Raw genomic sequence first — 25,050 nt, forward strand, 5'->3', positions numbered from 1 at the left:
TGATTTATTGTTATGATTTTAAATTGCGTTAGTTCAGATGTTGACCCTTGACTGCAAGAGAAGCTTAAGTGAACACAATACTGCTATGAATAACAACAAAACTAGGAAATCCACAGGGAATTGTTGGAAAATTCGAAGTAGCACTTTTTAAAAGTGCTGCTTCAAATTATTTGTATTTCTCAATGTCAGTTCTGGTCATTGGAATTTTGTACTTTCTGTTGATTCTGAAGGACCAGTAATATTGTTCCTACTATGAATTGATAAGAGAAATATGTCCTTATCCTTTGTTCTCTAGGCTCAGAATGCTGACAGAATCTGTGTCATGTCCTCTACACCAAGGGAGGATGACACATCCAGGATGATGTATATGAAAGAGCCACTGAGTTGACACTAAAAATACTACCTGGTTATTTCCTGAATATCAGTTTCCTGCCGGAAGTAAAATAAAACAAAGTGTCTTTCTATACCTGCGTCTTTGAATTCTTAGTGGCAGAGACAGGGGATTTATGAGTAGATTGCATAGCACAGCAAGGGAACTTATGGAACCCTGAAATATGATTTTTCTTTTACAACAATTTTTTACATTTGATTTTCAACACATTGTAGAAGGAATTGCCAGTTTATTTTTAAAACAATATGCACATTCTTTTCCCACTAAAATCTGGAAATTAATAGAACTCCTGGAATGAGTATGGGCAGCTTTGGTCAATTGGGTTACCAGAGATTTTTAGATATGAAAGAGAGTAGGTAAAACTGTTGCCAATTTTGGAACATTCAGGGACTCATTAAAAGGATTGTAAAATTGTAATCAGCTTATATAAGTACAGTTTAAAGTTGGCCACAAAGAAGGATACCATCTAAGTAAAATATTCTGAAATGGAATCTGGAATCTTTAGGACAAATGTTTTAAAGGCACTTTTAGGTTTTGTTCAGATGCTTGGCATGCTCTAACCATGGAAGAAAATCAGATAAAATGATTCTCAGAAGAGCCATTCTTTAAGAATCCCAGAGAATGTACACTTCTCAGTTTAAAAAGTATGTTGATATATGTCTTTTACTGTGGAAATAATGTCAATACATTGCTTTTACAGCCGTTTTCAGCTCAGATGGCTGGGTTGGATGAAAAGTCTGGACTTGGGAGTCAAGTAGGACTGATGCCTGGCTCTGTGGTAAGCTCAGATTTTACTGATAGTCAAAGTACTTTGGAAAAACCATTGTGCAGAGAGGTTTGAGTTGGCTAGTTAAGAAGTGATATATGTCTTCTTAAAACATATCCATCCATCAGTTCATTCATTCAATTTATTTATCAAACCCTGGTGTGTACCAGTTAAAAGCCCAATGGTTTTCCATTCCTAACTATGCGAAATATTTGTCTACATTAATAAAGGGCTGTCTGTATTTTTCACTTAGTATTTGAAGAAAATAAAGAATTTTAAAACATATAACCACCACCACCTCAACAAAAACTGTACTTTTCAAAAATTAAAAAAAATTTTATGGTATTGTTAGAAAGTTATTTGAAAAAATTTTGAAATGAGAAGTTTTACCGCTTTAAGTTTTTATTATTTCCTATTTAATACTCTCTGGTTGCCTTATGCCAACAACTCTAAAATTTATGCACTGGGCCATCCCCATTCTCTTTTGAATTTCTTCAGCAGCTAGAAAGATTCCCATTTTCTCTGAGTACGTATTTTAACCTGGGTATTTGGAGCAGTGCAATTTCATTGAATGAATTAACACTTTTCAAAGCAACTTCTCCATGCTTTTTTGCTCATAACATAATTCAAAGCCATCCCAGATTAATGACATTTCAGACAATGTAAAGTCAGAATGCATAAACACCCCTTCTACCCATCCTTAAGGCCAGCAAATAACTTAAACATTATTTGTATATATTTTAAGTCACTTAAACATTGTTTGTTTATATACATTCTAAGTCAGTAGCAGTATGGTCTCATTCAATGATTAACTTGGGATATTTTTCTGAAATATATGAGTTTTTAACCGTTTGAAGTTGAAATTACATATGTGTTTATTTTTTTTAAATGAAGCTTTTATTTTCTTACTAGCTAAATATCTGATCAATCCAAAACAAAAATTTAAGTTTTTGCCATAAGAACAAACTAGATTTTGATTTAATTGCTTTCACCTTTTAAAGTGTGACATTTTAAAAAATTACATAGACATTTGTTAATAATTTTTAAAATTGCATTTTCCTTTTTTCCTTTGGTTAAGCCTCAGTGTAATCATTTCATGATTAAATGGGGAAAGCCTGTGTGGATACTTTAAGTATGTTGTGAAAGAAAGAAATAACCCAGAAAACTTAGTGCCCCAGATAGTTTTAAACTTACATTTAAAATAATCTAGTCATTATTATTGATAGTTTCATAAGCCTTTAGTTCAACTTGCTCATTTTAAGTTATAAGAGTTAGCTGCTGTGAAGCTGAAGAATGAAATAGACAGTTTGATAATGACTTTATGCTTGCCACGGTTTTTCTTTGTTGGATGTTCTGCTTTAATAGAACCACCCCTTAAGCAATGCAAGTGTTCTTGTCCCAAAGACACTGGGTGTGTACAGGCACATTCTTTATTTCTTTGTATGACACTGAGGGTGTGTGTAAAATCATCCCAAATGTTGCCCAAGCTTTAATCTTTTTGAATTTAGCTGTATTCCAGGTAAATACAGAAGGACGTCATCACCTTTTCACTGTCAGAGCTTTACTTTTCCAGATTCTAAAGCTGATTCAACATTTTTGAAATGTTTCAACTAATTGTCATGAACACTATGCAACTTTTCTTCTCATTTGTTTCTAAGGGTCCTGTTGGCCCAAGGGGACCTCAAGGTTTACAAGGACAGCAGGTAAGTATTCTTATAATTAAATTACATACTGTAGCAAAAAAAGAAAAATTTATAAATAAGGTCTCTGTGACATGACTGCTTTTGGTTGGCCTTTGAATTGCATATTTTAATGCTCACTAAATGGGATGTATTCAGTTAATTTTCACTCACTTAGAAATACATGCAGTATGTTTTTCATAGATTCTTTATGATGTTAAAGTTTTATTATCTGGTTTCTTTATGTTACTGATCTCCAATACAAAGAATTTTTATGTGCCTGTGCTTCTGAAATAACACATCATTATCTCATGTCATGGTGAAAATTCTCATAATTAGTTGCGTGCCAACTCTGGAGCTCTGAAATCAGATCATAGGACATCACCATGTGGTATTATTAAAAATAACAGTGAAGATGATCACTCCATCGAATCTTTAAAAAGAATATAATACTGTACTTTCTTTCTATAGCCTATCAAATACCAATAAAATAGTGATGTAGAGCTATTTTAATGTTTGTAGCAATTTGACAGGCAGTAGGAAATGATTTTTCAAAAGAGAGAAAGAAAAGAATTCTTAGCTCAATCAAAGATACTGTATTTTCATTATCATGTGTGTGGACTTTTACTTCAAGCTATTTTATATTACTGCCATTGTGAATGGCAACTGTAGTTGATGAAGAAGAAGGAGAAGAGGGAGATAACTACCATTATTGAACACTCACTCTGTGCCAGCACTATTCTAGGTTCTTAACGTGCATTAGTTATCTGAAGAGCTATAGCAGCCTAATGAAGTAGGCACCATATTATTCTCATTTCACAGATTAGGAAATGAGGTATAGAGAGATTAAGTAACTCACTCAAAGTCACACAGGTAGAGAGTGGTAGAGCCAGCATTTTGAGCAATTGCATTATACTGCAGAGAGTGTAGGATTTAGTATTATGTTTTTCTTTGGTTTGTTTATATAACTTACATATTATACATAAATTATACATAGATATATAATTTATTTTCAATTTTAGGGTGGTACTGGCCCTACAGGACCTCCTGGTGAGCCTGGTGACCCTGGACCAATGGTAAATGTCAAGTAAGCATGTAGACCCAGTTAAATATGGGTCCACCATTATAATGATGTCATGAGTTATTTATATTACCAGCTCTTTCCTAATGTGGCAAGAAATTCCAGTCCAATTCAGGAGCGCTCTGTTATGGACTGTGCTTAAGCTATACATTTCTTTTGGCAGAGTATTTAAATTCAGAGGCTTTGAATGTGGTCAGCAGAAAGTGCTAAGATACTTGCATTTGTGAACTTTTTTCCTGTTGAGCACATAATCTGACAGATACAACATAAAATTCAGAATATTAATAAAGTTATTTTCTATGATATTTTTCGTTTGTTGCAGCCATATTTTGGATTATATCATTGATGGGTATGGGTAAATATAGGTAAATGTTCTTTTTTTTCCTTTTGTGTTGTTTCATTTTTTTATTAGGGTCCACTTGGTACACGTGGACCAGAGGGCCCTCCTGGAAAACCTGGTGAAGATGTAAGCTACCTTTCTTCATTTTGCTTTGAAAGTTTGAAAGAGGCTAAGAAGGAGCTACAGTGTTAGCATGAATGTTATTCATTTGTTCCCATTTCATTTCCTCCATTTCTAACTGTCATTAAAGTCACTAAAAACTGGAGAAGTCAGAATGGAATTTTACAAAATTTAAAAGTGCTCTTAATTTTGATGGTATTATATTATTATAATAATAATATAATAGGTACTGTATCCTTGCCTGCATTCTTAATGTTTTCCATTATGGTTTCTCCATGAGATACTAAAATTGTCACAATAGCAACAACCTTTGGTAGTAGAGCTTTTGAAGTGATCTTAAGGAAAAATACATTGCTTTGATCCCAAAACATCATTGTGAGGCCCTCATTAAATGGATTTTTAAAAATGTGTTAGTAAAATAGTGTCAATATTGTTCTCCAGTGCTCAAAATGCTTCATTTTGAGCACTGAAGAAATGCTACATTTCTTTAATTGAATTTTTAATTAAAGTTATGACTAAACTTCAGATTTTAACATTAAGAACATGTGATCAAAGAACAAAGAACACCCTGTTCTTTGATCAAAGAGCAAAGAACAGGGTATAACAACAGATTTGCTTTTCTGGATTCTTTTGTTAGTTGTACCAAAGTTGAGGATAAAATTATGGGTAAACCATCAACGTCCGTGTGACATTAAACCAAGAAAATATTTTCTCTTTGTGTATCATGAGATTTATTTAAGTGGATTACAATGAATTTGGCCATAAAGAAAATATCTCTGGTAGTTCTTAAACTTTTTTTCATCACAAGAAAGAAATGGCACATATCATTGTAAGAAGCACTATTTATTTAATTCAGTGCTACATGTTGATGTAGAATTTCATAGCATGTGTGTGTGTGTATGTGTGTGTGTAAATTTTGATGTTCATAAAATGGTGAGCTAGGTGAGACCAGTATAATTTATATTTATTTCTTCTTCTGATAAATGAGTGAAATCACAAACTGACTTGTTCTAATGGATTGCCATCAGGAATAGAGCTGTGTTCTTACATTGCTTAGAGCATTGGGCATGAGCTTTCTAAGTAAGACTTTTTATCTGCAATTGATTTGTCATTTCGTCTAAGGAGAGAACATTTTAATTCCTCTTTGCTTCCCTCTACTTCGCTTTTTTTCCATAAAGGGTGAGCCTGGTAGAAATGGAAAAGCTGGTGAAGTAGGATTTGCAGGATCTCCGGTAAGTTTATACTGATCAATACAACAATGTAAAGACAAACTTCAAAAAATAAAGAACATTTAAAATTACCTCGCAGTTCATTGCCTGCACATGTATTAGGCACTGTCACCAAGATATGTTCTCTTCTGTCATTCTGAAACAGGACGATTTGCCAGGGTGATAGCTAATTCCAATTGCCTGCTTTGCATTGGCACCATATGAATGACCCTCCTAGAGCTAGAAAATTATATCATAACCTAACATGGATTCTTTCCAAAATGAGTATCAAATTTTCATTTAAGTCACCAGCTTGACTTACTTAAATTTCACAACATATCAATCCCATTTTTCTTTTAAAGATATTTTTAGTATTTTTAATTTTGTATTATTCATATGTTGAAAACAACTGCTTTAAAGAGTTTATTGATTTATTTTTTATATCCTAGAACAATAAATTGTGGACAAGATTCCTCTTCGGCTGCTTCCCCAAACCCTATTGTTGACTGAAATTCTTGATTGGTGTTCTGGCCCCTAAAATCTTATGACAAGGTGTACTGATCACCAGCTCTCCTAATACAGCTGTTTTCTTCCCGCTTGGCTTACTACAGGGAGAAGTCCCTGGCAACTGGCTCCACCAGAATTCAAGACCTGGGCCACTTGGCCACACTCTGACCCCACCTTTCTTTCTTCACTCATATTACTTTGATAGGTCCTCCCCTAGGACGCACTACACAGGCAATGGGGAAAATTAGAAAATGATAAGCAAGCAAAAATGTTCTAACATTCCTGCTCTTAAACTTTTTCCTTGTCCAAAATCCCCTAAACTGATTTGGCCTCCTTCTTATTATACTTCCGATAATATCCTAATGTTTCTACCACCCAATACATCCAACAATACTGAATTATTCTCCCTTTACTCTCTGAAGATTGATGAGGTTTAATGCTAGGATTTTTTTAAGCAAATAAATGCTGATCTTTTAAGGGAATTTACAAGGCTGTAAGGATTATTTCGTTACAAACACAAAACCAGTTCCCCAGCTCCCCGCTCTCCCTTTCCTTTCCTCCCCCTGAAAATTCTATACAGACAAGTCCATGCAGACAAAGACATATGGTTTAGCCATTAGCACAGATGTCCACATGAACCAATCCAGGCTTGAACCTCCTGCCCTGCTACACTCTTGCACCTACTCACAGCGTGGGCCCTCCATGGGGAGGAAACGTGCCCTGCCAGCATGTCACAGATGCATTCTGTGAGTGCAATGCAACAATGTGTGATTGGGGTGTGATGACAGTCTTGGGTCAGCAGAATGAGAAAAATTTTATGAGCACTAGTACATCTGGTTTATTTTCTTGTTATATTAGAGATATGTAATCATATGAGAATTCCCTTGCAGACCACAAAAACTCAAAAGTTAACTAATTATTTGAAATAACATAGCTCAGTAATTCCCCTATAGACTTAGATGGGTGTATACTGAGTTTCTGCTCAGGATGGAGGGGAGTCGAATCTCAGTAAAGGGGAGCATTCCAGTGGAAAAACTTAAAGGGAGTTTTTGAAGTGAACAAATTCCTAAGTCAGCCTGTGTAAACAGAAGAATTAGTGGAACTTTATTTGTTCAGAGAGCATGGTTTGATGTGCCCTTACTATGATAACCCCCTAGAAAACACTACAGAAACATTTTCCCTGGAAGAGGTCGCAGAGGAATTATTGCTTTGCTTTTATCATACAAATTTCATTTATTGAGTTATTTATTCATTCAATTAACTCTAAGTAAAGTCTATGATAATACAGAACAGAAGGATTTAACTTGTTAGATTGTGCTAGTACAAGAGAAGTTCCTTAAGAAAGATTTAGGAAAAGCACTATGAATGTCAAGAAGATGGAAAAGATGATGAATGTTAAACCATTTCTTCATTCAGTTGTTTATTCAATGCTTATTCTTGAATGCCCACTACTAAGGCATAAGGCTAAGTGCCAGGGATATGCAGATTAATAATAATAATTGATAATATTTGATAGCATCAGTCTGTGCTAACAAGGTGCTCAGTCTACTGGTGGCAGTATTAGTAGCATTCAGTTCTAAACCTAATCAATGTAGTCAACCAGAATAAGGGAATAATTAAGTCACTGGTTCCTTATCTATTTTAAGAGGGTATGAGGAAAAAGTTTCAAGCATTATTTCAAAATAGTCATGCCATTTGGATTTTATTTAGTGTTTGATTTTTATTGTTCTTTTTATTTGATATGCTTAGGTGAAGGATGCATAGAATTAGAATAGAATAGAATTAACAGAAATGAAGAAGCTGAGTCAAGGAGCCAACCCATTCTCTTCGTATTTCTTGACTTTCTTTTCTGTTGGATATTTCATTTTCTCAGTTTTTTAAACAATCACAAATCCACAAGCTTCTCCTGAACATTTTATTTTAAGAAATTTCTGATCACATTTTAATATAATCTTTCTAATCATATTCTGCTGCTAATACTTAGAAGTTCAGAAAAAATAAATCATATTGGTTTGCTACACATACATTTATTCTTCTACCACAAATAAAACACGATATAAAGGCGGGAAAGCATAATTTTCCTTAAGTTCTTCGGATTTTTTTTCCTATACCTTGAGCTACTTGATTCAGACACTGAGCAGCTTGACTCAGGTTTATTTTCTTGTTGTTTATTCTTTATTAATTATAATACAGTGATATAATTTGAAATTTTAAAAATGTCATCAAATCAATACCTGACATTAATCTGTGTCTCTGTGTAAGACATGTTTCCATTTGCCTTGCTAATTTTTGATCACCTAGATGTATTTTGACAGGTAAAAATATACTTCTCCTTTTTCTTCTTAGGTTTGTTAGTGAAAAACTATGTACCAGATGTTTCTTGGAAGAAAAAGTGTATTATGCAATTAATGACTCTGAAATGCCTTATCTGGGTTTTTTTTTACCCTCAACAGGGAGCTCGAGGATTTCCTGGGGCTCCTGGTCTTCCAGGCCTGAAGGGTCACCGAGTAAGTTCAATCCTTTGTAATCCTTTTAGATACTGGGGCTTATAGAGTAGGGTCTGGGGAGCTTTACCTTCAAAATCGTTACAATTCCATTTGTCAATTGCCCTTAACTGGCTGTGGTTGTAGTAGTCATCTGCAGTTATCAAAATCACAATGCTTTTTTTTACATTTCCTTTGAATTTCATTTGATTCTATAAACAAATGTATTTTGAGTTCTTACTATGTAATACTGTGAATACTATGAATACTGTGCTATAAAAGAAAAAACAGTGATAAATGAGAAATGCCCAAAGCTGACTCTCAGCTTCAGGCTAATGATATTCAGTTAAGAAAATATGCAATTACTATATAGTGGAATAAATGACACAATACTATAAAGTGTACTAGATCACAGGGGGTGCCTAGCCAGCTCAGCCCAACTCAGACATGGAAGTCTATAGAATGCTTCTCTCTTTATAACTCAGGATAATTAATATATAACTATTATGTTACATACATATATAGAAATTACATATCTATCTATCTATCTGAAAGCATGGTTGATATTCACTCAGTGTACATTGACTGGCCTCTGTTTTGAGTGGTTGAGCTTATGATTAGAATGCTTGCTTCTATACTAGTTATTAAATATTTTGAACATCACTCCTGGATATAAACCATATTTTATAACTATATAAATTCTATAATTATTTGTTTTCTCTAAGGCCACCATAGGTTTTTTATTTGTTGCTATAAAATAAATTTCTATGAAGTCACAAAAATTTGAAAGGTGAGAACATTGCACATTGAAAACATCATTTAAAGAGGGAAACCCTACTTTAATTTTCTTTGAATAGACTTTCAAAAAAGGTTGAGAATTTGGAAACATTTTGAGTAACAACTGTAAATCTGAGGGCCGTTTTCATAAGGTACTTTCTGTGAGCTTATTTTTGGTTCTTCTTTTACATTTCTGAGGCTCAAAAAAGCAGTAAATTACAAATTTATATTTTTCTTCTCAGGGACACAAAGGTCTTGAAGGCCCTAAAGGTGAAGTTGGAGCAATCGGTTCCAAGGTAATTGTATAGTATCTGAATGCAACCTCGCTATAGCATTTCTGTTCTGCTTCAAGTCTAAAATTTTTTTCAGGACCACCTTAAATAGTTCTGGAGGAAAGAGGAGTATAAAAAATGAATAGTTAAGTAGATAAATTTAACAGATAAATATAATCTTTCATGGATGAGTGGCAATAGATTTAGCAGGGTACACAACATGACTTAATTTTGCCACCAAGAACAGCCACCATGGCACTGGGTTTCTACCAATGTAGGATGGCTGTTATCTTTATATAAAGATGCACTATGAATTCACCCTCTAAAACACATTTACTCTTTCTGTTTTCTTTAAAAATATCAGAGTTTTAGATGGTTCATTAGTCCCATTATTTAGTACCCTTTTAATTCTAGGGCCTTTTGGCCATCATTTCTTTCCCAAATTTATTTATGCTTCTAGAGGGAAAGAGAACATTCAGGAAGTGCAGATGACTTTTTAGTAGAAAGTACGATGAAATACATATGTGGAAAAGCATTTGGCTTTAAATTTGTCATTTCTAAGCTTCCTATAAGAGATCTTAAAGGAATATTACAGTCAATTTTAGCTTTCTAAATTTTACTTGACCTAAAGTATTATCAGACATAGACAAATAGTTTTTTAATTCTAATTAATGTGGCTAGGTGTGATAGTTCTATCAATCTTGCTTAAATCCCCAATTTTATTTTAGACTTATTTCTGTAGAATCTAAATTTCCATTGTATTTTGAGAAAAGGTGTTACAGCAGAATTCTGAGGTCCTTCATTGAAAGTATACCTTTCAAATGCTCACTTTGAAAAATAAACCTTTAAAATAACACACACATGGAACAAACAGAATGATATGAATATCAACTGAAGGTTTCTTATATTGTAATATGATCTCATTTTTGCTTTAGGGTGAAGCTGGCCCTACTGGTCCAATGGGTGCCATGGGTCCAATGGTACGTAAAAATTCAATTCTTTGCTTTTTTAGATTATACTAAGAGAATGTTTAAATGAAAAAAAAAAAAAAAGACCTAGAGAACGTATGTTAGCTGGTGAAATAATCCTTTATTATCAGCTGAAAGGCAAGCACACTATGAGAATTGCCCCTTCAGGGCTTCCCTGGTGGCGCAGTGGTTGAGCGTCCGCCTGCCAATGCAGGGGACACGGGTTCGTGCCCCGGTCCGGGAAGATCCCACATGCTGCGGAGCGGCTGGGCCCGTGAGCCGTGGCCGCTGAGCCTGCGCGTCCTGAGCCTGTTGCTCCGCAACGGGAGAGGCCACAACAGTGAGAGGCCTACTTACCGCAAAAAAAAAAAAAAAAAAAAAAAAATTGCCCCTTCAAATAGAAAAGGCTTCCTGCATTACATTGCTTTTCTTATTTGTTGAATGCCCTTATTCTTTTTCAGTACCCAGTGATCAAATCAGGATTATTGTAGATTTAGGCCATTAAAGCTAGGTTAAGTGAAATCTATTTAGGCCAATTATAATGAGTCTTGATTGATTTGAGTAGTGAAATCAATCTACCCTAGAAATTCAAGTAAGATGTTTCAAGAGATGTTTCTTTATCATCTGCAGGGCCCAAGAGGAATGCCAGGAGAAAGAGGGAGACTTGGGCCACAGGGTGCTCCTGTAAGTATGTGTATTTCAACTCTCTCAAATGCTTTACTGAATATGTGTTTTAAATGAGAATGACATACTGGTTGCCTACTTTGTAATTTTTATACTTTTTATTTTGAAACAAATTTAGGTTTACAGAAAAGTTGCAAAAATAGAAGAGAGTTTCCATGTACCCTTGTACACTATACCTACCTTCTGTTAATGTTAACATCTTACATAACCAAAGTACATTTGTTGCCTACTTATTTTAATACAGAATTTAAGAAATAATAAAAACATTTAGCAGTATGGAGAATCATAGACTTTGGAATAGTAATCACATTATAATAACAGGTAATATTTATCAAGCACTTATTATCTGCCAAGCATTCTTCTGAATATCTTTATCTCTTGTTCATCACAATCCTAAAAGGTAAGTACTATGAATAAACCCTTTTAAAGATTAGAGTCTCCTGATCATCTTCCCTAGTTGTACAGATTGAGAAATTCTCTTGCTGTCTGTCCAACTACATTGAACCTGGAGGGGGGCGTTATTTTGTTCATTCTCATCACATCTCTCTGAAAGTCTTGCTAATATATACTTGCTATACTTGCTAATATTTCAAACTTACAGTTCATTATATTTCACCCACTTTTCTTTTGACAATTAAGGACTGCCACCTGGCCTCTGTTATTTTGATATCCTATCATCCACGTTACAATTAAAGTTCCCAGGTTTATAGCATCCCCTACTATTATCCCATAGAAGACAACCACCTTAGTGCTTCTCAGTGATACCAAAGTCAGGGCCTTGATTCAGGAGAAGTGAGACCCTCTCACTAGGCCATTCTTTATCACTTACAGGCAGAGTATCCTCTGGAAGTGTAGAGAATATTGTAGAATATAGTCAGCTATTGCCTTATCCAGACATACATATTATGTCCAATCTACTGTGTTCACTTCTCTGTGCTTTATTCTACCATCTGCCTGGGAAGTTCCAGCATTTCTGCTTCACTTAGTGTGTGCCATTGCTCTTTCCAAGTTTCTAAGAACTATTGTCCCTGTTAACAACATTTCCCAGGGTGTTTATCAGGGTGTTAAATATGTATTATGGGAGAGTGCTTCCAAATCATTAAAATTCTCCAGCTTTATATCCTGTCCCTCTTGATCCAGTACCTTCAGGACCTAGTCCCATACATTCTTTCTTGGATTCTGCCTCTACAAGATGTATAAGACTTATAGATTTTTTAGTGTATAGTCTCTTCACTCTTTTATCAGAAACAGCATTTCCTCAATGCAGTTATTTTGTGACTTGATGCTAATTGTTGGTCTGGTGGCCAGGGGAGGAGCAGGTGGTGGTGGTGGTGGCATATGTTGTCTGATAAAGTAGAGGCCTTTGTTTCATCTTTAAGCAAAAGAGAAGTATAAGCTGTTAATAGTGGGAAGGAGCACTTCTGTAGGCCCAGAGGCTTCAGGGTATTTGAGATTTCAAAGTTCTTAAGATATCCCAATGAGAAATTTCAAGGTCCCTTTTGCTCCAATCAAGGGCCCTGACCATGGCATAGTAGACTTTCCACATTTTAGAGTTCGACCTTCTCAAGAGCACTTAAACCTTTATCATAAAGTCCTGGGCCTAATCTTCAACTTTTTCTTCCTTCTGGTTGTAGAAGATGACAATATTTTTAAATGCTGCTAAGGAGATTTATATTGATGATTAATTACCATCAGCCTTTCAACATCTTTCTCCAATAGATTCACTTGACAAGACCCATGCAGTTCCATTAACTTTGTAATTGTTACATCCCCTAAACCTTCTCAAATGCCTGAGCTATTGCACCCATAGCCCATTCCCTTACACTTGTACCCTATCTGAGTTCACTACTGGAGACAATATTTACTACTGCATCACGCCAAGAGAAAACCATACTCCATCTATTGCCAGCTGGCCAAGGAGGAATCCAGCTTAAAAACTCCATTTTAGCATCGGCTTTCTTGACTACCTCTGGCACAAATGATATACGGGTCAATTTTCCAAGGAAATGGCATTAAAGCAGAGTTGTGTGCAGGAAATTTGTTTTCGGAATGCTCTCAGAAACTACACCCTATGGGACTTCCCTGGTGGTGCAGTGGTTAAGAATCTACCTGCCAAGAGGGCAAACAGCAAAAGCAAGAACTATAATCCTGCAGCCTGTGGAACAAAACCCACATTCACAGAAAGATAGACAAGATGAAAAGGCAGAGGGCTATTACCAGATGAAGGAACAAGATAACACTCCAGAAAAACAACTAAATGAAGTGGAGGTAGGCAAACTTCCAGAAAAAGAATTCAGAATAATGATAGTGAAGATGATTCAGGACCTTGGAAGAAGAATGGAGGCAAAGATCAAGAAGATGCAAGAAATGTTTAACAAAGACCTAGAACTAGAGGAATTAAAGAACAAACAAACAGAGATGAACAATAAAATAACTGAAATGAAAACTACACTAGAAGGAATCAATAGCAGAATAACTGAGGCAGAAGAACGGATAAGTGACCTGGAAGACAGAAGGGTGGAATTCACTGCTGCTGAACAGAATAAAGAAAAAAGAATGAGAAGAAATGAAGACAGCCTAAGAGACCTCTGGGACAACATTAAATGCAACAACATTTGCATTTTAGGGGTCCCAGAAGGAGAAGAGAGAGACAAAGGACCCAAGAAAATATTTGAAGAGATTATAGTTGTAAACTTCCCTAACATGGGAAAGGAAATAACCACCCAAGTCCAGGAAGCGCAGAGAGTCCCACAGAGGACAAACCCAAGGAGAAACACGCCAAGACACATAATAATCAAACTGGCAAAAATCAAAGACAAAGAAAAATTATTGAAAGCAGCAAGGGAAAAAATGACAAATAACATACAAGGGAACTCCCATAAGGTTAACAGCTGATTTCTCAGCAGAAACTCTACAAGCCAGAAGGGAGTGGCACGATATACTTAAAGTGATGAAAGGGAAGAACTTACAACCAAGATTACTCTACCCAGCAAGGATCTCATTCAGATTCTACGGAGAAATCAAAGGCTTTACAGACAAGCAAAAGCTAAGAGAATTCAGCACCACCAAACCAGCTCTACAACAAATGCTAAAGGAGCTTCTCTAAATGGGAAACACAAGAGAAGAAAAGGACCTACAAAAACAAACGCAAAACAATTAAGAAAATGGTCGTAGGAACATACATGTCGATAATTACCTTAAACGTGAACGGATTAAATGCTCCGACCAAAAGACACAGGCTTGCTGAATGGATACAAAAAAACAACACCCATCTACAAGAGACCCACTTCAGACCTAGGGACACATACAGACTGAAAGTGAGGGGATAGAAAAAGATATTCCATGCAAATGGAAAGATATTCCATGCAAATGGAAATCAAAAGAAAGCTGGAGTAGCAATACTCATATCAGATAAAATAGACTTTAAAATAAAGAATGTTACAAGAGACAAGGAAGGACACTACATAATGATCAAGGGATCAATCCAAGAAGAAGATATAACAATTATAAATATATATGCACCCAACATAGGAGCACCTCAATACATAAGGCAGCTGCTAACAACTATAAAACAGGAACTTGACAGTAACACAATACTAATAGGGGATTTTAACACCTCACTTACACCATTACTAATAGGGGATTTTAACACCTCATTTCATCCAAAATGAAAATAAATAAAGAAACAGAACCTTTAAATGACACAATAGACTAGATAGATTTAATTGATATTTATAGGACATTCCGTCCAAAAACAGCAGATTACACTTTCTTCTCAAGTGCACACAGAACATTCTCCAGGAAGATCGCATCTTAGGTCACAAATCAAGCCTCAGTAAATTTTAGAAAATTGAAATCATATCAAGCATCTTTTCTGACCACAGCACTATGAGATTACAAATGAATTACAGGGATAAAAACGTGAAAAACACAAACACATGGAGGCTAAACAATACGTTACTAAATAACCAAGAGATCACTGAAGAAATCAAAGAGGAAATCAAAAAATACCTAGAGACAAATGACAATGAAAATACAACAATCCAAAACCTATGGGATGAAGCAAAAGCAGTTCTAAGAGGGAAGTTTATAGCTATACAAGCCTACCTCAAGAAACAAGAAAAATCTCAAATAAACAATTTAACCTTACGCCTAAAGGAACTAGAGAAAGAAGAACAAACAAAACCCAAAGTTAGCAGAAAGAAAGAAATCATAAAGATCAGAGCAGAAATAAATGAAATAGAAACAAAGAAAACAATAGCAAAGATCAATAAAACTAAAAGCTCTTTCTTTGAGAACATAAACAAAATTGATAAACCATTAGCGAGACTCATCAAGAAAAAGAGGGAGAGGACTCAAATCAATAAAATTGAAAATGAAAAAGGAGAAGTTACAACAGACACTACAGAAATGCAAAGCATCATGAGACTACTGCAAGCAACTCTATGCCAATAAAATGGACAACCTGGAAGAAATGAACAAATTCTTAGAAATGTATAACCTTCCAAGACTGAACCAGGAAGAAATAGAAAATGTGAACAGACTAATCACAAGTAGTGAAATTGAAACTGTGATTAAAAATCTTCCAACAAACAAAAGTCCAGGACCAGATGGCTTCACAGGTGAATTCTATAAAACATTTAGAGAAGAGCTAACACCATCCTTCTCAAACTCTTCCAAAAAATTGCAGAGGAAGGAACACTCCCAAACCCATTCTATGAGGCCACCATCACCCTGATACCAAAACCAGACAAAGATACTACAAATAAAGAACATTACAGACCAAGATCACTGAAGAATATAGACACAAAAGTCCTCAACAAAATACTAGCAAACAGAATCCAACAACACATTAAAAGGATCATACACCGTGATCAAGTGGGATTTAGCCCAGGGATATAAGGATTCTTCAATATATGCAAATCAATGAAAGTGATACACCATATTAACAAATTGAAGAAGAAAAACCATATGATCATCTCAATAGATACAGAAAAAGCTTTCGACAAAATTCACAACCCATTTATGATAAAAACTCTCCAGAAAGTGGGCATAGAGGGAACCTACCTCAACATAATAAAGGCCATATATGACAAACCCACAGCAAACATCATTCTCAATGGTGAAAAACTGAAAGCATTTCCTCTAAGATCAGGAAAAAGACAAGGATGTCCACTCTCACCACTATTATTCAACATAGTTTTGGAAGTCCTAGCCATGGCAATCAGAGAAGAAAAAGAAATAAACAGAATACAGATTGGAAAAGAAGAAGTAAAACTGTCACTGTTTACAGATGACATGATACTATACATAGAGAATCCTAAAGATGCCACCAGAAAACTACTAGAGCTAATCAATGAATTTGATAGAGTTACAGGATACAACATTAATGCACAGAAATCTCTTGCATTCCTATATACTAATGGTGAAAAATCTGAAAAAGAAATTAAGGAAACACTCCCATTTACCATTGCAACAAAAAGAATAAAATACCTAGGAATAAACCTACCTAGGGAGACAAAAGACCTGTATGCAGAAAACTATAAGACACTGATGAAAGAAATTAAAGATGTTACCAACAGATGGAGAGATATTCCATGTTCTTGGATTGGAAGAATCAATATTGTGAAAATGACTATACTATCCAAAGCAAGCTACAGATTCAATGCAATCCCTATCAAATGACCAATGGCAGTTTTTACAGAGGTAGAACAAAAAATCTTAAAATTTGTATCGAGACACAAAGGACCCCGAATAGCCAAAGCAGCCTTGAGGGAAAAAAGCAGAGCTGGAGGAATCAGACTACCTGACTTCAGCCTATACTACAAAGCTATGGCAATCAAGACAATATGGCACTGGCACAAAAGCAGAAATAAAGATTAATGGAACAAGATAGAAAGCCCAGAGATAAACCCACGCACCTATGGTCAGCTAATCTACGACAAAGGAGGCAAGGATGTACAATGGAGAAAAGACAGTCTCTTCAATAAGTGGTGCTGGGAAAACTGGACAGCTACGTGCAAAAGAATGAAATTAGAACACTTCCTAACACCATACACAAAAATAAACTCAAAATGGATTAGAGACCTAAATGTAAGACCAGACACTATAAAACTCTTAGAGGAAAACATAGGAAGAACACTCTTTGACATAAATCACACAAGATCTTTTTTGATCCACCTCCTAGAGTAATGGAAATAAAAACAAAAATAAACAAATGGGACCTAATGAAACTTCAAAGCATTTGCAAAGCAAAGGAAACCATAAACAAGACGAAAAGACAACCCTCAGAATGGGAGAAAATATTTGCAAACCAATCAATGGACAAAGGATTAATCTCCAAAATATATAAACAGCTCATGCAACTCAATATTAAAAAAACAAACAACCCAATCTAAACATGCGCAGAAGACCTAAATAGACATTTCTACAAAGAAGACATACAGATGGCCAAGAAGCACATGAAAATCTGCTCAACATCACTAATTATTAGAGAAATGCAAATCAAAACTACAATGAGGGGGCTTCCCTGGTGGCGCAGTGGTTGAGAGTCCACCTGCCGATGCAGGGGACACGGGTTCATGCCCCGGTCCAGGAATATCCCACATGCCGCGGAGTGGCTGGGCCCATGAGGCATGGCTGCTGAGCCTGCACGTCCGGAGCCTATGCTCCACAATGGGAGAGGCCACAACAGTGAGAGGCCCGCGTACCGCAAAAAAAAAAAAAAAAAAAAAACTACAATGAGGTATCACCTCACACCAGTTAGAATGGGCATCATCAGAAAATTTGCAAACAACAAATGCTGGAGAGGGTGTAGAGAAAGGGGAACCCTCTTGCACTGTTGGTGAGAATGTAAATTGAAACAGCCACTATGAAGAACAGTATGGAGGTTCCTTAAAAAACCAAAAATAGAATTACCATATGATCCAGAAATCCCACTGCTGGGCTTATACCCAGAGAAAACCATAATTCAAAAAGACACGTGCACCCCAATGTTCATTGCAGCACTATTTACAATAGCCAGGTCATGGAAGCAACCTAAATGCCCATCGACAGATGAATGGATAAAGAAGTTATGGTACATATATACAATGGAATATTACTCAGCCATAAAAAGGAACGAAATTGGGTCATTTGTTGAGACATGGTTGGATCTAGAGACTGTCATACAGAGTGAAGTAAGTCAGAAAGAGAAAAACAAATATCGTATATTAATGCATATATGTGGAACCTAGACAAATGGTACAGATGAACTGGTTTGCAGGGCAGAAATTGAGACACAGATATAGAGAATAAATGTATGGACACCAAGGGGGGAAAGCTGGGGTGGGGGTGGGATGAATTTGGCAATTGGAATTGACATGTATACACTGATGTGTATAAAATTGATGACTAATAAGAACCTGCTGTATAAAAAAATAAATAAAATAAAATTCAAAAAAGAATCCACCTGCCAATGCAGGGGAAATGGGTTCGAGCCCTCGTCTGGGAAGATCCCACATGACCTGGAGCATCTAAGCCTGTGCACCACAGCTACTGAGCCTGCTCTCTAGAGCCCATGAGCCACAACTACTGAGCCCATGTGCCACAACTACTGAAGCCCGTACACCTAGAGACCGTGCTCCAGAACAAGAGAAGCCACCACCATGAGAAGCCCGTGCACCGCAGCAAAGAATAGACCCACTCTCAGCAACGAAGGCCCAACGCAGCCAAAAATAAATAAATTTATTAAAAAAATAAAGAAACTACACCTATGAAGAAATTAATAAAATAAGCAGGATTTGCCATAGGGAGAAATTAAACTGTGTTACATTTGCAACAGAGACCTCAATCTTCATGAGCCTTTCATTCCATGGGAACAGTGGAGCTGGGATGGCTCTTCAGACTGTTTTGAATGGGGGCTAATCCTTTGTACCACTGCATTGACCATGGAAAGGCATAACCTTGGGATAGCTAACTCCTTTCAGCAATTTGTGGGGAGGGTCTCAACTGTGAGCCATCACAGCTTATAACACTTCCAGCAGTGGTAGAATGATTATTTCTGTGCTGAAGGGGGATCTGGGTGACACCCGCAGCATTCACTACTACTTAATTTCCTTTGTGTGTGTGTGTGTACATGTGTGTGCACATGTGCTCTAGGTTTTTGTTTTACATGGAGTGCATTCCTTCCTCTGGGTTATTCTATTAAGAAGAGCCCAGTGTTCAAAGTTTCATTGTCTTTGAGCTCATTTGATAGAAGGTGACATGTTCAAGTAAAAAGAATCATTTTAATCAGTTTGTATTTCCAGTCTTGATTTTTCTCTCTTATTGCTGTAAGGGTAGATGTGCTTATTGCTACTTTACGCATGTTGTATAAATGTGTATTTTTATTGCTATTAACCTAGTTAAAGTTGTCAGTTAACCTTAATATTCATTCTCCAATTTTAACATAGACATTTTTATAACGTAAATGAATTGTCAACAAATACTGTAGAAAATGCACCGTTATCTTGCCTCTTCTCCTAACTAGGGACAACGAGGTGCACATGGTATGCCTGGAAAACCTGGGCCAATGGTGAGTGTATTACTTTCATATTCATTCATTCACTTATTCATTCATTCTTCCGTTTGTACATTCATTACCATTTACAAAGCACCTACTGTGTCCCAGGTGCTTGGAACAGAAAGACAATAAACACATAGTACTTGTCTTTGAAACCTGCCCTGTCAAAGAAGAGAGATATATCAATTGATATTGTAGCATAATGCTATTGCTAACTTCTGTAATAGGGAAAGCAACCCGAAGTATGGGAACCTACCTGTACCGACACCAGTAGTGAGACAAAGAAGTCAAGAAAGACTTAAAGAGGAACAACTTTTAAGCTTAGTCTTGAAAGATGAGTATATAAAAAGAACAAGAATACAACATGGTCCGTACAGTGGATAGGTGAAAAACATGATGAGCTCAGGGAGATATTCAGTACTAGGAGGGTAAATCGGATTTGCAATTACTTGCCCTTAAGATCTTTTCTTCCTTGTTACTCATAAAAAGGAAACAACCTATGGGAGGAAAAATAAGTGTAATTTAAAAGGGCTTTTATTAATGCAAAACTGATGGATTTAAAATACAGTCCTCAAAGAAGAATCAGGATAACCTAGAATGAAATTCCTCTTACACTCATTTCCTTTAAATCCAGCTTTAAATCAGTGGTTTAGACTCTATTCATGCCTTCCCAAATGTAGTATAGTGACACATATTCACTTTTTATTAGCCTGAAAAAAATCACTTCAAAATATCAAGATGATTCTTAATCATCATTTTTATAAAGTGAAGTCCTAGATTTTGGTACAATGTGTAACTTTCTAAAAACTATCCTTATTACTTGGTTAACACAAAGAAAGTAATTTCTCTAGAAGCAATTGTTTCAAACAATTTGTGTTTGTGACTGACTCTCGTATGCTACAACTAGGAAATTCTGTTATGTTTAATACCACTGGACATGTCTTTTAGCACAATTTCATATCAGTGTTGTAAGGTTCTTATGATAAAATTATATTATTATCTTTGTGATTTTAAAGTACTAAGTGGATTATTCTTATATGTCAAAGTACAGAATAAAAGATTTCATGTTAATTAAAATACACGTCTAATCATTTTTCTGGTTTCTTTTAATAGGGTCCTCTTGGGATAACTGGTTCTGCTGGTTTTCCAGGAAATCCTGGGTTGAAGGTAAGATGTTACTATATTTAGCTCTTGATGACATGAATTACCTGAATCCCAAAGTAAAGAATGTCATTTCTTTCACTGAAGAGTGTGGAAGTCGCTCTTAACTAAGGAAAAGAGCCTAGCGTATTCTCAGTGTCCATTATAGTAGGGGAAAAAAAAAGAAAATGAAAAATATGATATTATTATATAATAAGTAATTAAAAGAGAATTACTTATAATCATGCACTTGTAGTATCAAAGAATCTGTTGCAATAGGACTCTAACACCAGACAATTGTAACGGCTGTGAGGGGTAAAGGTTTAATCTGAATTGAACTCTATTCTTGGATACAGTGCCTGGCAGTAATAAATAGCAGAATGTTCTAAACAATAGGAGAGTAAAATAAATCCGAGGTGATCAAAAGGCCACACAATATTGGCCTCCACTTCTGCTCCCCTTCTCCCCACCTCCACCCCCGCAACTTACACAATCATTAATGGAATGCGTGGGGAGGCTATTTGGCTGTCCATGTGGAAATGGATTGGAGTATTCTGCTGGGATGATTTACATTTGTAGTGAGTCACAACTTGTTCTTTCTCTCAACACTTTGGATGATAAATCCATGTATTACAGTGGGAGGTTATTAAGATTATATTAGCTAAATTAGTGAATAAACTCAGAACGCTACCTTCAAACTTTGAACAACACAATACGTTTGATTTTTCTCACACCCGGTTTTTCTTTGGCAATAATTTTCTTCATCTTGAAGAAGGGATTTGCTCACAAGATTCTGCTGTACAAAAATAACCGTGGCCAGTCACCTCACCTCTCTAAATCTTGTTTTCTCAAGGAATTTTATTTAAGATTAAGTGAGAAAATATGCAAACCCTTAGCATAGTGCCTGAGGCAGAGGATGCCCTCAGTACAGGCCCACGCTTCTTGTTAGTGGGGCCACTCAGACTGGATTTGAACTTCGAAACAAACAAATAAACAAACAAAAAAATCTCTAGTTGACATTTCAAGTATTCTTTGAAATGTGAGAGTCATCAAGTCAAATTATTCTTCGGCTGTCTCTAATGCTGACTTTAAATTCTGTGCCACAGGGATGTGCCTGCTTTATTTTAAAATGGTTCACTATTCACTCCGTTGGTTCACTAACCAGTCCCTCCGTTAACTGAGAACTCACTGTAGGACCTGCTTCAATTCCCCTCTGTATCTGATCTGCTCCCTGAGTAGGACCTGCTTCAATTCCCCTCTGTATCTGATCTGCTCCCTGAAGTCCTAAGTCTGCTGCCACTGACTCTGACATGGGAAGGCCCAAACTCCCTGTGTACCTCAATCAAAATAGGCAAAATCCCTTCCCTCTCTCTCTCTGTAAGACTCTCCACCCTCACACCAAGCTCTGGCTAGAGAATTCAAGGAAGAATACTCACAATGCCCCGGACTCTCACTTAGCAGGAAGTGGTTTCTGCTCCTACTGTGGCCTCTAGTTAAGACTTCACTAGCCATCATAGTTTATACAGTAGTTCACTCTGGATACTTCCCTCTCCTCCTGGGTTTTTCTAATACGGGCTGTTGGCTACTGAAAACTCCTCAATAAAGTCAAACACCTCACAAAACTGTTTCAGAAATTGTTTCCCTGTCCTACCACCACCCCCAACATAAAGACCACCACCCCTGGTGTTTGTTTTTGGCCAAAATTCTGCTATACCTGTAATATTCTTCCAGGCTGTCTGGCTCTCTAGATGAAGAATAAACTTTCACGTCTAGTTCTTTGTATTTCAGTGAAGGATAATAGGAATTCCCTCTAGGATTTGATTTACATTAGGTACCTAATATGTTAGATAAAATGCAGAAACTCAGCTAAGTTTGAATTTCAGATAAATAAAGAACAATCTTTTAGGATAAATATGTTCCAGATATTGCATGGGACAAACTTATTCTGAAATCATTTGTTGTTTATCTGAATTAAAACTTAACCAGGCATCCTGTATTTTTATTTACTATCTGGATCCCTATCTTGGGTTGAAACAAGGGTAGCTATCAGGTGACCTTCACCAGGTTGCTCTGCTCTGCATGCTGTGGGCATCATCACATCCAGAGTGGCGGGAAGTGAGTCCATCCCTTAAGCTAAGTTAGGCACACACCCCCGGAAACTACTTTGTGTTCTTGACTCGTTTAAATGATTGGGTGTAAAATGTAAAACTCCAAATAAGCAGTCAGCTTTGAAACACACCACACTGATATTTTCTTAAATTAACGTTTTCCTCGTACCCCTTTAGGGAGAAGCAGGTCCCACTGGGGCACGAGGCCCTGAAGGTCCTCAGGGGCAAAGAGGTGAAACTGGGCTACCGGGTCCTGTTGGCTCTCAAGGTCTTCCTGTAAGTTCCTAGTATATTTAGAAATTATCACTGAAAGCTGGACATGTTTTATAACTATTGAGCAAAGGCAACGTATTTTAATATATTCTCTTTCAATTCTGAATGAGTGTTTAGAACTCATGAAAAAAAACATGTCCCTTGTCAACTCTGCAAATTTTGTCTATTTTATGGAAAAGGGAATTAATTAGTCATAAAAGTGATTTTTATAATATAATGGTGGTTGATTTATTTTTCCTTTCTTTCTTTTTGGTAATTTTTCTGCCTCCTTTTGTGAGATGGGTGGACATCTGAATACCACCCTAGATATGGCTTAATATTTCATGAACTTTTCCTGTATCTTTTAGGGTGCAGTGGGAACTGATGGTACGCCTGGTGCCAAAGGCCCAACAGTGAGTAACTAACTTCATTTATGCCACATGAGGTTCAAATGGGCACAATCCTTTGAACAGTGACCATAGACTTGTGCCTAGGTCTCTGCTCATCATGTTACTCTTGCATTCCAATAGGGTTCTCCGGGTACCTCTGGTCCTCCTGGCTTAGCAGGGCCCCCTGGATCTCCAGGACCTCAGGGTAGCACTGGACCTCCAGGAATTCGAGGCCAACCGGTAATGTCCATCAAAGAATTATCATCCATTAGTATAATACAACTAAGATCGCCAGAGAAATAATATGCAATGAGATACAGTGAAACATAGATAATGTGACTTATTTGAATGAGACAAAAGAAGGTAGGAATTTTTGTAAAGTGGAAGCCAAATATTAATGTACAATTTACATGTTTAAATTCAAAGGGGAAAATTATTGCACTATGTTAAATTTTAGTGTTCTTTTGTTTAAAATAGTAAGGTCATAACTTCATGATCCACCTCATAGAATTTTATAGAGTTACATAACAAATATGGAGACACTTTGCAAGCCAGTATGGGGAAATACGGAGTTTTCATGGGGGGTTATAATGACAACTTGGCTAAAATGGGTTCAACAGCTATTTCTTAAGATTTATTCTTGAAGAGTGCTTCCAACATGTTGTTTATATTGAATGAGTTTCCACATTTTGTATAAATTTGTATGTTTTATATTCATATATTTATCTATTGGTAAAAATATACGGTTAGTTCTTAAGAAATAAACACATTGAGAAGTTGTGCTTATGTATCTTTTAGCTTGATATATAACAAAACTTTGTTTCCTAGTACTACTTAAAACAAATATTTTAGATCCTGATCTAAGTAATTTGATTATGCTGATAAATCCTTTTTAAATGCTAGTGACGAATTTATAAAAACATGCGTGTTGTTGGTATTTTACATTTGATTTTATCATGTTCTCAATTTAGCAATCTGGTTCCCACAAATTATAGTACAATTGGCATTATAAAGACATACATACCCAAAACTCTTGAATACTCTAAAGATAAAATACCCTATTTGATGTTGTCAAATCTCAATAAATAGAACATAAATATAAAATTATTTTGATTTTGGGTGAAGAAATCTATTTCCTAAAATAGACTCTAAATAGATTTATCTATTGAAGTTGTCATTGTTAGTTCTAATTTTTATTATCAAATTGTAATAATAACTGAATAATTCTAATTATCCTACTATGCATGATTAAAAACAAGATTTTAAAAGTAAATCTTTTGAAGACCCCTGTAAAATATACAAACTACTACCTAACTATACTGGATTTTATAAAATTTCACACA

General features: G+C 35.9%; 1 protein-coding gene across 1 annotated transcript in view; it reads left to right on the plus strand.

Annotated features, from left to right (window-relative positions):
- The window catches only part of COL5A2 (collagen type V alpha 2 chain), a 144,099-nt gene that overhangs the window by 84,161 nt on the left and 34,888 nt on the right, over positions 1-25,050 (plus strand). The window contains exons 8-21 of the mRNA XM_060302157.2: positions 1,092-1,169; positions 2,816-2,860; positions 3,859-3,912; positions 4,330-4,383; positions 5,556-5,609; positions 8,546-8,599; positions 9,595-9,648; positions 10,560-10,604; positions 11,223-11,276; positions 19,786-19,830; positions 20,932-20,985; positions 23,244-23,342; positions 23,687-23,731; positions 23,849-23,947. Of these exons, the coding sequence (XP_060158140.1) occupies positions 1,092-1,169; positions 2,816-2,860; positions 3,859-3,912; positions 4,330-4,383; positions 5,556-5,609; positions 8,546-8,599; positions 9,595-9,648; positions 10,560-10,604; positions 11,223-11,276; positions 19,786-19,830; positions 20,932-20,985; positions 23,244-23,342; positions 23,687-23,731; positions 23,849-23,947 (834 nt within the window). The remainder of the gene's footprint in view (positions 1-1,091; positions 1,170-2,815; positions 2,861-3,858; positions 3,913-4,329; positions 4,384-5,555; positions 5,610-8,545; positions 8,600-9,594; positions 9,649-10,559; positions 10,605-11,222; positions 11,277-19,785; positions 19,831-20,931; positions 20,986-23,243; positions 23,343-23,686; positions 23,732-23,848; positions 23,948-25,050) is intronic.

Source organism: Globicephala melas, chromosome 7 (assembly GCF_963455315.2).
Source record: "Globicephala melas chromosome 7, mGloMel1.2, whole genome shotgun sequence".
Lineage (NCBI taxonomy): Eukaryota > Metazoa > Chordata > Mammalia > Artiodactyla > Delphinidae > Globicephala > Globicephala melas.